General features: G+C 37.0%; 2 protein-coding genes across 6 annotated transcripts; both read right to left on the bottom strand.

The window, feature by feature from the left end:
- Window positions 1-2,032: 2,032 nt before the first annotated feature.
- Window positions 2,033-4,647, bottom strand: LOC148740406 (uncharacterized). The gene is made up of 4 exons (XM_088750582.1): window positions 4,507-4,647; window positions 3,811-3,985; window positions 3,666-3,730; window positions 2,033-3,418 (listed from the first exon to the last, which is right to left on the bottom strand). The coding sequence occupies exons 2-4, from the start codon at window positions 3,893-3,895 to the stop codon at window positions 2,768-2,770; spliced, it is 801 nt and encodes a 266-aa protein (XP_088606708.1). The 5' UTR covers window positions 3,896-3,985; window positions 4,507-4,647; the 3' UTR covers window positions 2,033-2,767.
- A 24-nt stretch (window positions 4,648-4,671) lies between these two features.
- LOC148740405 (uncharacterized) lies at window positions 4,672-9,282 on the bottom strand. Of its 5 annotated transcripts, none has more exons than XM_088750616.1 (6): window positions 8,776-9,282; window positions 8,612-8,695; window positions 7,657-7,978; window positions 7,417-7,512; window positions 6,832-7,164; window positions 6,464-6,586 (listed from the first exon to the last, which is right to left on the bottom strand). In XM_088750616.1, exons 1-5 carry the CDS (start codon window positions 8,816-8,818, stop codon window positions 7,074-7,076), a joined length of 636 nt encoding a protein of 211 aa, XP_088606742.1. In that variant the 5' UTR covers window positions 8,819-9,282; the 3' UTR covers window positions 6,464-6,586; window positions 6,832-7,073. The 5 variants fall into 5 exon arrangements, with proteins under 5 accessions (XP_088606746.1, XP_088606742.1, XP_088606743.1 ...); XM_088750617.1 differs by having other exon boundaries at window positions 6,832-6,981; XM_088750620.1 differs by lacking the exons at window positions 8,612-8,695; window positions 8,776-9,282 and adding exons at window positions 4,672-4,826; window positions 5,432-5,557; window positions 5,718-5,838 and having other exon boundaries at window positions 6,466-6,586; window positions 6,832-7,797.
- Between the last annotated feature and the right edge of the window lie 2,729 nt (window positions 9,283-12,011).

Raw genomic sequence — 12,011 nt, 5'->3', positions numbered from 1 at the left:
AACTCTTGAAATTCCTTAGGTTTAACAGCGTGGGTAAGGACACCACAAAAACTATATTCAGCTTTAGTTTCTGATTTTTCGGAAAGTTTTAATATAACAAAGGGACACGTTCTTGTCAATCGATAACCGGTTGTCAGGCACTCAAAGAGAAAAATTTAAATGTTCAAGGTATCAGCCATCCTCATTTACAATTCCAAATAACTTTTTACATCAGCGTATTTTCAGTTTCGTTTACGATGTGGGCGTGAAATTTTGCACGTGTCGTTTTATGGTAAAGATCCTTAACATATCAAAAGTTTGTTTCAAACAGTAAGAAAACATGCAAAGAACTTCAGGCGTTTTATCCTGGTTTTGATAAAAAATGCTGATTCTGCAAAAAAAATCAAAGCTACGATCCTTTCATCAGATAAAGCTTATCGACTTACATTTCTGTGTCAAATTAGAAGTTTATTGTGTTAAAGTAAGAGGATTTATTAAACGTAAAAGTTTACATTTTTCCATCTTCCAAATTTTGCAATGTAGAATAGGCCACATGGTCAAGTTATCAGTAGCACATACACTCAACAGTTACAGTGATAACCCGCATGTAACAAATTAGTAGTATTTTGCCCAAAAAATTTTGACTTGATGGCGGTACATTCCAGGATAATGCCCGAGGTTTGTACCCATGACATGTATCAGTTGCAATGGACTCGTAGTTCTGTATCGATCTGTAGAGCTTTACTTAATTATACAGGACAACTTTCTTCTGAGAGCAAGTACAATAATTGTGATAATCCGTTCTACCTTCTGTATTTTTTCGAGTCACTTTTATTAGTAAAGGTTAGTAATACATAACCACGCGACATGTTCTTGTCAATCGATAAGCGTTGTTAGGCACTCAAACTGAAACAATTCAAATGTTTAACGTATGAGCCGTCCTCATTATAATTCAAATGGCGGAAAATCGAACTTTTTACATCCGCGTTTTGGTTAGGTTTACGATGTGAGCCTGAAACCATGTGTCTTTTTTGGGTTATGATCATGAACATATAAAAACTTTGTTTCAAAAAAGAAAACGAAGAAGTCATTCATACGCCGCTTTATCGTGGTTTTTCCACAAAAAACTGCTGACTCAGCAAAAAATCAAAACTTCGATCCTTTTATCAGATAGAGCGCATCGACTTACACTTCTGTGCCAAATAATAAGTCTATTACGTTAAAGTACATGGATTTATATCCCTAACCCTTAAACACTAGCCCTAACCCTAAAAAAACCCTACCCCTAACCCTACTCTAACCCTAAAGTCAGTTAAATAGACATACTGGCAGACAAACAAGCAGATAGACTTACAGACAGACAAGCATATGGAAGGCTGGACAGACACTAACAGTAAGACAGAAAGATAGACAAGCATGCACAGATAGATAGAGTGGCATTTTGACATACATACACAGATAGAAAGACAGACAGGGAGATGGAATTACAGATAGATAGCCTTAGACACAGATAAAGAGATACACAGACACAGGCAAATACGGAGACAGACAGACAGGCAAAGAAGCAGACAGACCGAAAGACGGACAGACACTAGATCGACCGACCGACGGAGAGAAAGACAGATTAAAAGACAGGTAAACAGAGGGGTAAATAACTTACCACAAATTTCTGACGGCTTTGATTTCGGGCAAAAAAAAAAAAGAGTCCGATAATAAGTGTCCGAAATTTTTAAGCGTCCAGAATTTTACGGTAAAATAACACAACGCTGGTAAGTCGCAACAAACCTGATGTGACGAGGAAGTGTTTTGAAATAGCAGGATTAATGGACACTGTCACTAAGGAAATTAAACCAGAAGATCCTTTAAATATTTGTAGTCTTAGATTAATAAGCCACTTTGAGTTACAAAGATCTTATGTCGAGCAAATTTTTGGTACGAGACTGCATAAATTACGTAATAAATTGTCAGAATTTGTATTTTTTTTCTCATCGTTGTATCTGTAAACCCTTAAGGGCGCAGTCAAACTATCATTTCCGCACTTTTTTCCAGTTCATTTCGTGTTTGTAAATTTGCTCCCATTTTAATTTAATCAAGTTTCATATCGACAAACAAATGACAGTTACATCAATCGATTGATCAATCTGAATACATATTTACTGACAATTATCACCTAAATAAAAAAGACCTTTTTTCTATGCCATTACTTGCGTTTACTAAAAAAGAAAATGTCGTCTCGCAAATACCACCTTAACTCTTTGGTAATCTGATATTACGGTTTAGTAGTACCACTATATAGAATCACTTAGACAGAAAATGTGCGGGGGTAAGGAATTCGTAGGAAGTCATATCGTTTCAAAAAATAACTATTTGGTACATCTCGGTGTACACTATAAAAAACCGGGATAAGCTCCGGCCTGATGGGCATCTTGGCTCGAACGTGAACTTTACGTTACCTAATTTAAATTTCTGAATGTCTACAATTGTTAAATTGCCAAACGTGCTGGTATTAAGCGTTGCAATATCTTGAAAACGTGCCTCAAACGGAGGAGCTAATTTATCAGTGGTGACAATAGCTGCTCCGTAGGGAGGGGTGACTGAGCGAGTCGAAAGCCGCGACAGTGCCAATTGTTGGCTGACCAGAAAAGTCACAGTCTTGTCATCATAAATAAATATCGAAGCACAGCGCTTGTTCTGTCTCGCTAGCCGGCGAAGTTGCTCCTCTACGGTGGACAAGCTGTGCTGATCACATACCCTAAAAGGGTATGTCTGTGCAAGTTTAACAGTGGCATTACGGTGGACAAGTTGTGCTGATCACATACCCTAACAGGGTATGTCTGTCCAAGTTTAACAGTGGCATATCTGCTGAATAATTGACCAGCTTCGGCGGCATTGAGGTATCGATGTCGCAATGAATGACGGGAATTGTCATACAACACGTTTCCAAGACGCATACACAAGTAAAGAAATTTTGTCCAATCTGAGGGCAGGTCAGGTTTGCAAGCGGAAGCGAAATGTCGACTGTTAGGAACGTGTGAGCGACTGCTAAAGTAATCAGACTACAGGCATTGCTTCCATTGCGACCATCGATAGTAGACTGGCAAAATTCTGGGGAGAACATCCAACTGTACACGTCACCATCGACCAAGGAAACAGGTTCAACTTGTTTGGAAGGTTGTGTCACAATATCGTCACCCAGTTCCGCCTTAATGTCATCCCACTCTGGTTCACTCGAGGCAGACTCCTCATCATCATCTCCAAAATGTTTGATTGTTGCTTTTTCAGCGAATTCGAACTCACTAAAATCACCTTTTGTAGCCGCTTTAAACATGGCAACTACTTGGGCGATTTGTGCCTTAGCAAAGTCCAAACCTTTTCGTGCTAATGAGATCTTTCCGCGCACAGCAAGGGACTCTGTGCCTTCATAGCAATAACGGCCCTCCTGAAAAAGACGCCAAAATATCATTCAGTCTGTCTTTACTTAGTCCATGTCTTTTTATATGCAACAATTCAAATTTACAATATATTTCTGTGTATATGAATATGGACGGAAACGTGTGCATGTACGTTTGCGTGATTGCCCTTGCAGACCACTAGCTTAGCTGGAACAAAAACCTGGCAGAGATTAACTAAAGGTTGATCTAACGTTGGGAGAGAAGAATCAAAGGTAATGTCAGAGGCACACCTACCGAGCTACCTTCAGAGGAGGAAACTGGCCCACTTGCCTCGTCCAATGAACAATCTTCATTACATTCTAAAAATTGAAGAATACACTGATTTAATAACATGCAACATTCATTATTTTGCACCAAAATGGAAACGCTGTTCGCATACCTGACAAAACTGCTTTCAGACTTTCAATTGTTGATAAGATTTCTGGAATAACAGTGTCCTTGTAGAACTTCAAAAATCCAGTCATCTCTTTTTTCCAAAAGTACCTTCTCCTCTGTCAACCTTCTGCCCTCCAGATACTTCTCCACAACTTGTTTCTTAGTACGAAGAGGCATTTCTAAAAAAAAAAATTAAATAAAAATATAGAAAATAAAAAAGAAAGACATCCAAAATCTAATTAAGACATTAGTTTGTTAAAACTGATATCCAAATATGGCATCCTTAAATCGTGCTCGATTGCAAAGCAAGTCATAATTTATCACAGCGTAAGAGTGTCATCACAGGGTACAAAGAAGTTCAATTTTCCAGCTTGCCCGAATTTCCCCCCAAAAAAATCTCTTTAAAAACTTTCACTTCCCTTCAGGCATGTTGTGGGTAAAATCCACTAACCCAACAGCAAAATCCCGTGACTAGCCTGGGGCTATAAGACACCAACTTCTTTCTACCCTGTATCGCCACATGCTAATCATCATCTTAAAATCAAATGGGACTCATTAAAATCATTTTCGGGGTGTTTGCAGTTTAAAACCAAAATCATGCATTTCGTGTTCTTTCTTTTCACAAGTTTTCACAATACAGTCATATAAACATGAATATATTAAAATATAAAATATATACACTGCATTGTAATTTATTTACCACCAGTCTGATCATGTAGAGCCCACGGAAAGTTGTTGTCAAGGGCATCTGCAATTTCCACTTTACAATCTGTGGTAGTGTAGTGTCGCGAAGTCTTTTACTGGAACGGAACAGACTCAAATATACAAGAAGAGTTTACACCCAAAGTAGTCAGATCCAACGTATCTAAAACGTCCTTAGCTTGGCAGCCAAGCCTGCAATATCCATGGATACCCGGATATAACAGGTAGCAAGATTATTGTACTCTGAAATAAGCCTTGCAAGGTCTGATTTTTCTTCAGTGATCTTTTTGCGTAAGCGATGACGTTGTTTTGAGGTATCTAGGGAAAATACAATTGTAACAAACAGGAGAAAATAGGCAAATTATGTCAGTAAAATAATTTATTAATCATCTGTCCTTATCATGCCATAGTCACATAGGCCTTCACTGTCTTGCTCCAGCAATTTACTAGTTCAGTCATCGTCATTTTCCCCAGGTCTGATGTAAGCACTACATAATGAATTAGTTCTTTTTTCATCTCATCCAAGTTCAGCTAGGCCTTCAGCTTACAGAGCATAATAGTAACATCCAAGGTGTGGTCCTCCTTCTGGCAAGCAGTCGTATTGCATTGTTATTAACTGTGTCTGTTTCTGCAGTCATAACCCCATCCACCTACAGAATAGCCAAAGCCCCTATTTGCCAGCTTGTTCAGAGTTCCTGTCAGCGCCTTTGCAGCTACTGTAGCAGTCACAGGACCTGAATACTAATGTACCTCAACCTGACAGCCATTCCCCTACTTAACTATTGCCCACTTTCCACGAGTGAGGACGTTAGGGGTTGGTCTTTTGGGAAGCATCTTAATCAATAAAGATGGAATAGTGAAGCATGACTAAATACACATATTGATGACCAAAAGGCATATAATGAATAAGAAAATAAACTAACCTGCTAGTCGATTGACATTTTTCAATCTCTGGTTTATAGAAGAGGCCATATACTCAATCTTCTGATGAAGTTCAAACGATTTCTGAATAGCAGCCCCATCTTCAGATGAAGATTTCCAGTCAAGTTCTGAAAATTAACAAGGTAGTGCTCATCAATCAACAGGTTTTGCAGACAGGATGTAAGTTTAAATTCTTCAACTCAAACAGCATTAAAACTCTAAATGGAAAATCAGGACCAAAAATCTTAGCACAAATCACTACTCAAATAATTAATTTCCCAAAAGTACGTTTAGCATGATCTCTGACTTCCGATGTCCAAACGTCAAGATTACAGGATTCAACATCTACTCCAAGTTCTCTAGCCAATGCATAGAAATCTTGACAATGCTGTTTCAGGTCCTTTTTTACCTGTGCATTATAAAATAAATATATAAAAATAAATACCATGTGATGCTTCCACTGATTTTTGTAATTATATCAAGAAAAATGTTTCATGACAAAACATAAACAATTTCGTCTGCATTCACAGCATAATGGGGAAAAGGTTAAAAAATAATAATTAACATAATTATAATAACAAGTATAAAATGCATGATTCTAATATTATAAAAAAATGTTATTTAACTGTTATTAAAATAATGCTCATTCACACATGTTCAAATCGTTTTTAACTAATGATACCAGAGTTGAGTCAAGCAAACTGTCGCTGTGCTACAAATACAAATGACCTTTGCAAATCTTTTAGATCACAAATCAGCGAGGTTAAGAATTTTACAGGAATTCCAAGCAATAGCATGTTCAGTCAACAACTCCTCTCGACAAGAAAAAAAAAGGAAAAAATTAATGACAACAATGATTTCATTACAATAATCAAAAGATTTCACATTATAGCATAATTATATTATGTCAGCATTCCTTCATGCTTAGGGAAATGAATGGGAAGGAGGTTGTACTGCAAATAACACTATTGAGTTAGAAATTTACCAACAGTTAATTTATGATCATTTAGAGGTCAAATAAAGATATATATACAACCTTCAGGGCACATGTGCTTTGATGTTGATCCACAGCATGATACATAGCTGTTTATCTGTTCCACTTCTTCTCCTGTAGAGCGAGCAGCCCCCTCCTGCCACCACCCACCCCCCCAAAGAACCTAGCATGTGTAATGCAAAATATTCCTTTAGAATGTAACATCTAGTTTTTAATTTGTTCAAGTTAAATTCAGATTAAAATAAATCTTACATGGTTGGTTTCATTGTGGAAGCAAACATCTACTTTTATAATATCCTTTATTTACTTTTCCTCAAAATATATAAATTTCTCCTTACTCTATAAGTGTCAAAACAAGTAGGAGCCACCCACAATGTTTAGATTAGATACTATGAATGAAAAGTGTACCTGACAGGACCAACTGTGAGCCTTTCCATGCATAACTGACAATGCTGGTTTCATTTTTGATGCACTCTGGGGATCTTTTTTCATCAGCCATGGCCAGTATTTGCAGACAACATCTTCCCAAAAGTATGTTACTTTTCTAGGCATCATGTCCTAAATTTGAATATAATGAGCATAACCATACACTTCACCATAAAACATGTTCACTGCTCGTTGCGCAGTCCCATGTTGGCAGCCAGTAATGGTCAGCCCAGTCTCATCAAGACGGTTTTTTTTCTTGAGGGTGTTTCTTGCTGCATGCCAGTGGGACTCACCACAAGTGTTATTACCAGTTTCCTTTTATAAAAAATTGGACAATATAGTAAAAACTAAGGCACAATTTACAAAGAGTAATACAAGTAATACATTAGCTTTTATCATACATTAATTAATGTCAGAGATTAATGTCATAGCATACATTTGCCTAGCAAAAAAAACATTGATATCTCTGTTTATCAATAGCAAGGACATAACTGCAGTGGGAAAGAATAAATTTACTTATAAACATAAAAAAGGATACTAACCAAACCAAGAGTAAAAAAAACTTACATACTGATTTGTATTCTTGTAGACTTAGCTAGATGATTATCAACTTTATCATTGCTTAAAATGAATGTTTCACCACAATAGGAATCTCGTTTTCTCCTAAAAACATAAAAAAAAATTACAAAACAGGGTGGTAGGAGAGTAAAATTAAATTATAGTTATTTAAAAAGGAAAGGATTGGATGTTTTACCTCAATTTTAATTGCATAATAAAAATAATCACAACCTATAAGAAATTACTTACATGTGTATAAGGAGGGAGAAAAAAATCAAGAAAATACTTTCTCTATCATGAAAAGGATTTCTTCTGTGCACATCATTGTCACACTTTGCACACATGATCTCTTTCAAGCCACACTGCCGACAACGGACAAGAGATTGGTCTTTCTTGCAGTGTACACAGGGAGCTGATGGTAGAAGGGGCTCCAACTCTAACAGTGACTTCATAATTTGAGGTCTTTTGTTGGCCCAGCTTTTGCCTAGATCCTCCATTCTTGTCGTCCAACTCTTCGGGATTGTTGGAGGCTTGGTATAAGTCGCACATTCCTCAATAAGTTGATCTAAATCTACAAAAATATTTGTATAAACATAACAAAACATAAAACAGAACATATAACATAAAGCAAAACAAAATAGACATGATATAACACAACACAACATAACATGTTTATTTCATAACTATAAAACCTTTAAATAATATTTATTTAAATGTATATTTAGATTACGAGGTAAAGATTTCTATCATCACCTTTGATAGTTGATGAGGGCATCACCAGAATTGACTATCAAGCGATAATTGTGAGCAAATAATTTTATTTGTTTTAGTATAAATCTCACAATCCTTCAAAACTGAGAAACAAAACTATCACATCTCCATGTGAGACACAAAATGCAACAGAAAGAAACAGCCACCATTTTGTAGAGAATCACTACCCACTTTCTATCACAGAATAAAACTAGGCAGCAGGTAGCATAGCCAACTAGAGAAACGCATTCGTGATAGAAAAATACACATAGACAAATTTTAAAAGTAACTTTAGAGCCAAGGTTAAAACAATAAATTCATTAAACTCTTATAACAAAAGAGTAAAAATTGATGCAAGTAAATGTTTTCATTTAAATGCATGCAATGAAGAAAAAAATATTTAGTTTGATCAAAATGCTAAATAAGCTTGACGAACGTATACATGTAGCAGTACCATCTGAAAAATTATCCGCATACAAGTCTTCTAAATCCTCTCTAGGACTATCCGAGAAATCCACATCGTGGGCAACTGGAGAAGCTAAAAATAAAATCGAATATAGATAATGAGCAGAAGGGCAAAATTACCTAATTAATTCCGATTGATTTATAACCTTTTACCTTTACATCTAACTTGACATAACAGGTCAACAACTAGACTCATCAGGAACAGCCGTGGTAGTACTGCTTGGTCGATTTTTTCTTCGTCGATATTTGGAGTACTTCGATCGTTCGCCTGTAAAAGGGTTTCTGCTGAAAACGGTAATATGCGGTTTCTTTTTCTTTTTTTTTCGAGGCAAGTAGACACTCTGCCTCAGCCACGACAGTCGCTAAATCAAGCTATTGTTTTTTCTTTTTCTCGCGTTGGAAATTGACTAAGCGTTCAGCCATTTAGCACGCAAACGCTTGTAAAAGTAGAGACTAAGAAATATTATGCGAGACAGCCGCCATTTTGCTTTACACAGCAAGCGCGACAAATGGGACCTGGGTATGACGGACAGGAATGAACCGGAGAATGATCACAACAATCATTTCCGGACGTGTGGTCAATTGATCCTATTGATCATTTCTCACCGGGAGTGGGCTTCGCTCAAGGTCTCATATTTTCGAAGAATTGCTTGAACAGAAGCGCTACCATTAAGGTCTCCTCATAGGCTATCAAAACATTGTCTTGGCTTCCTTATCAGCATTGAAAGATCTTCCACAAATTCTGAGATCAGTAGAATCCTCATTCCTTGATTATAAATTCAACAAATTGATTACAAAATACAAAGAGCACAGGACGTTCTCTTGAACCATGTAAAAAGAAAGAAAAAAAAACAACAGAATTTGTCGTAGTATCATTACTTTGTCAATTAACCCAGCGTTATAGTTAGGTAATGAAGTAAATATGTAATAAAGCTGATAAGTAAGTTATCAAATTATTTTTTATTTCTATCGGTCACCACAAGGTAAGATATAGTTTACGGAGGGGCGTATCAGAAAGAGGACAATATATTTGGGTCTGGTTTCATTTATTTATTAACCTGTTCATCTATCATTAAATTATTTCTTCCACAGCCAAGGAGTTTATCTGATTCCGCTAAGTAAATTACTGTTACCAGACTTGCCAGAACGAATGAATGACCGAGCTGACCAGAAAGTCTGACTGCTCACCGTTAGCATTCAGGAGACGGTGTTCGTACTTTCTGTACAACGTTAGCCAGTAAGAATCTCATTTGAGATGATGGACAAAAAGGACTGTGCGACTTAACTCACCTTTCTTCTTTTTCCTGTATTTTTGCTAATAATAAAATCTCTCCGAAGCTCATATAAGCTCTCCACCACCCACTCCGGCAAAGCGACCAAACCTTTTCCCGCCCTCCCTCACTCGGGAAGCTTTGCTACCTTTCATGACTGGAGAGAAAGTTCTTCGTAATTCGATAGAGGGTGTAGCTTTCACTTTAAGCTTGAGAGTCACGGAGTACAGTTTATAACAGATTTCGCCGCTGTTTCCTTCCAAGTTTACCCTCTTTTCAGGTAAGATATTTGTAGTTTAGATTCTCGCTTGTACTAAGAATGATGAGCGATGCCGTTTGCATGCAGCATTCCTCAGTGAGGGGCTTATAGTGTTCTTTCACATATTTCAAGATGTTCAGTTTACGATAATTCGAAAGTGCGATTATCGATTTGTCTTCTGTTTCAGAGGCTTTGAAATAAAAATATCAGGTTAACAGGCAAAGGAAAGAGCTGATCATAAAATAAGATTTTCTGTTTAAGGGGAAGCTTTTGAGGGGAGATTCCTTTAGAGTTTCGAGGAAATTATTCAAGTCAAAGACTAAGTACTTCCGTTATCATCTGGCGTCCCAGATCCGAATACTTTGGTAAATTACACCCCACGGTTCAAAATTTTTTTCGAGATAACTTGTTTGAATTGATGTTGTTAATCTCATTGATTTCCATGGTATTTACCTGATTTCAACATGAAGATGTTTGGTTTGAATGGTCGAGCGCAAGCAAATATTTGATATTCAGGAATTTCTCAGATGCATGATCACATGATTTGGAATAACCTTTAGCACAAGTGAGCTATTTAAAGACTAGGAAATTGAGCTCCCCCTACGCGTTCGTGGAAATCGAAATCTTCTAAAAATTAGGGAAAGCTCTTTAAATATCACTCCCATTTTATTGAGAACTTGCTGGATTACGTGAAGGGCGAAGAAATACGATTGCTCTTTTTTTTTAGAAACCTTTGAACTAGATATTTTTTAATAGTTTCCTAGTTTTCAAAATTTTTTTTCTTTTTTTTTTTTTATATAGTTGGTGTGATACCCCTCAAGGTTTTAGCAACTTTGATAAAATTATGTAGATGTAGATGAACTCAGATATTTGTTATTCGCTAACAATCTTTCTTGATGAAACAAAGAAACCACAGCATACATGTAATATGCATTTTAAGCCAAATACTTCCCAGTACCTACTCAATGGCTTTGATTATTATAGTTTAGTATATACTAAAACAGTGGATGGTGTTAAAGGCGTGCTCTGATTGGCTAGTCAAACTCCGAATATCCTTTGCTATTTACCTCTGTCCTTGTTTCTTCGCCTGACTTAGTACACGACCTAATGGTTGGTCAACCTTTCTCTGATCACAACTCGATAAATTTTTTTCTATCGAGATCCCCTCGCGGGTATCGTAGGTCCAAGAAATTGGCCTATTCCTTCAGAAAGGCAGATTGGGAACATCTTTGGAATCTCTTGAATTACATCCCTTGGCACTGTGCTTTTCTTGAAGACAACATCGACCTTGTTTGGGGTCACTGGGGGGGGGGGGCAATTTAGGTCAGTAGAGAACACTAAGGACCTTGGAGTAACCATCTCTTCTGACCTGTCCTGGGGCTTGAATGTATCTGCAATGGTAAACAAGGCAAATATGGTACTAGGTATCATGAAGTGGTCCATCGGAACTAATAGCCAGTACGTGTTTTCACAGCTCTATAAATCACTGGTCAGTCCCATACTGGAGTATGCGGCTCCTGTTTGGAGTCCATATTTGATTAAGGATATTACGGCTCTAGAAAGGGCTCAACGAAGAGCCTCGCGACTAGCTTTAAGGCAGAAACGAGGCAAAATGAATTACGAACACCGTTGTAGCTTACTAAAATGGCAAACACTAGAAAAGCGGAGAGAATTTCTATCTCTGGTTAAATGTTATAAGATAGTTTTTGGTATTGATCACCTCTCTTTCCCAGATTTCTTTGTGTTTCCCAATAAGCGTACAAGAGCTAACCACGACTATAAACTTTATCTGAAAATTAAGAGCAGTTTGTAATTGTTACAAATATTGTTTCTTCATTCGGATTGTGAGGAAATGGTAT

The sequence above is a fragment of the Stylophora pistillata genome, chromosome 2 (genome assembly GCF_964205215.1).
Source record: "Stylophora pistillata chromosome 2, jaStyPist1.2, whole genome shotgun sequence".
NCBI lineage: Eukaryota > Metazoa > Cnidaria > Anthozoa > Scleractinia > Pocilloporidae > Stylophora > Stylophora pistillata.
Note: the sequence above shows the minus strand (reverse complement) of the source record. Positions and strands in the feature narration are given on the sequence as shown.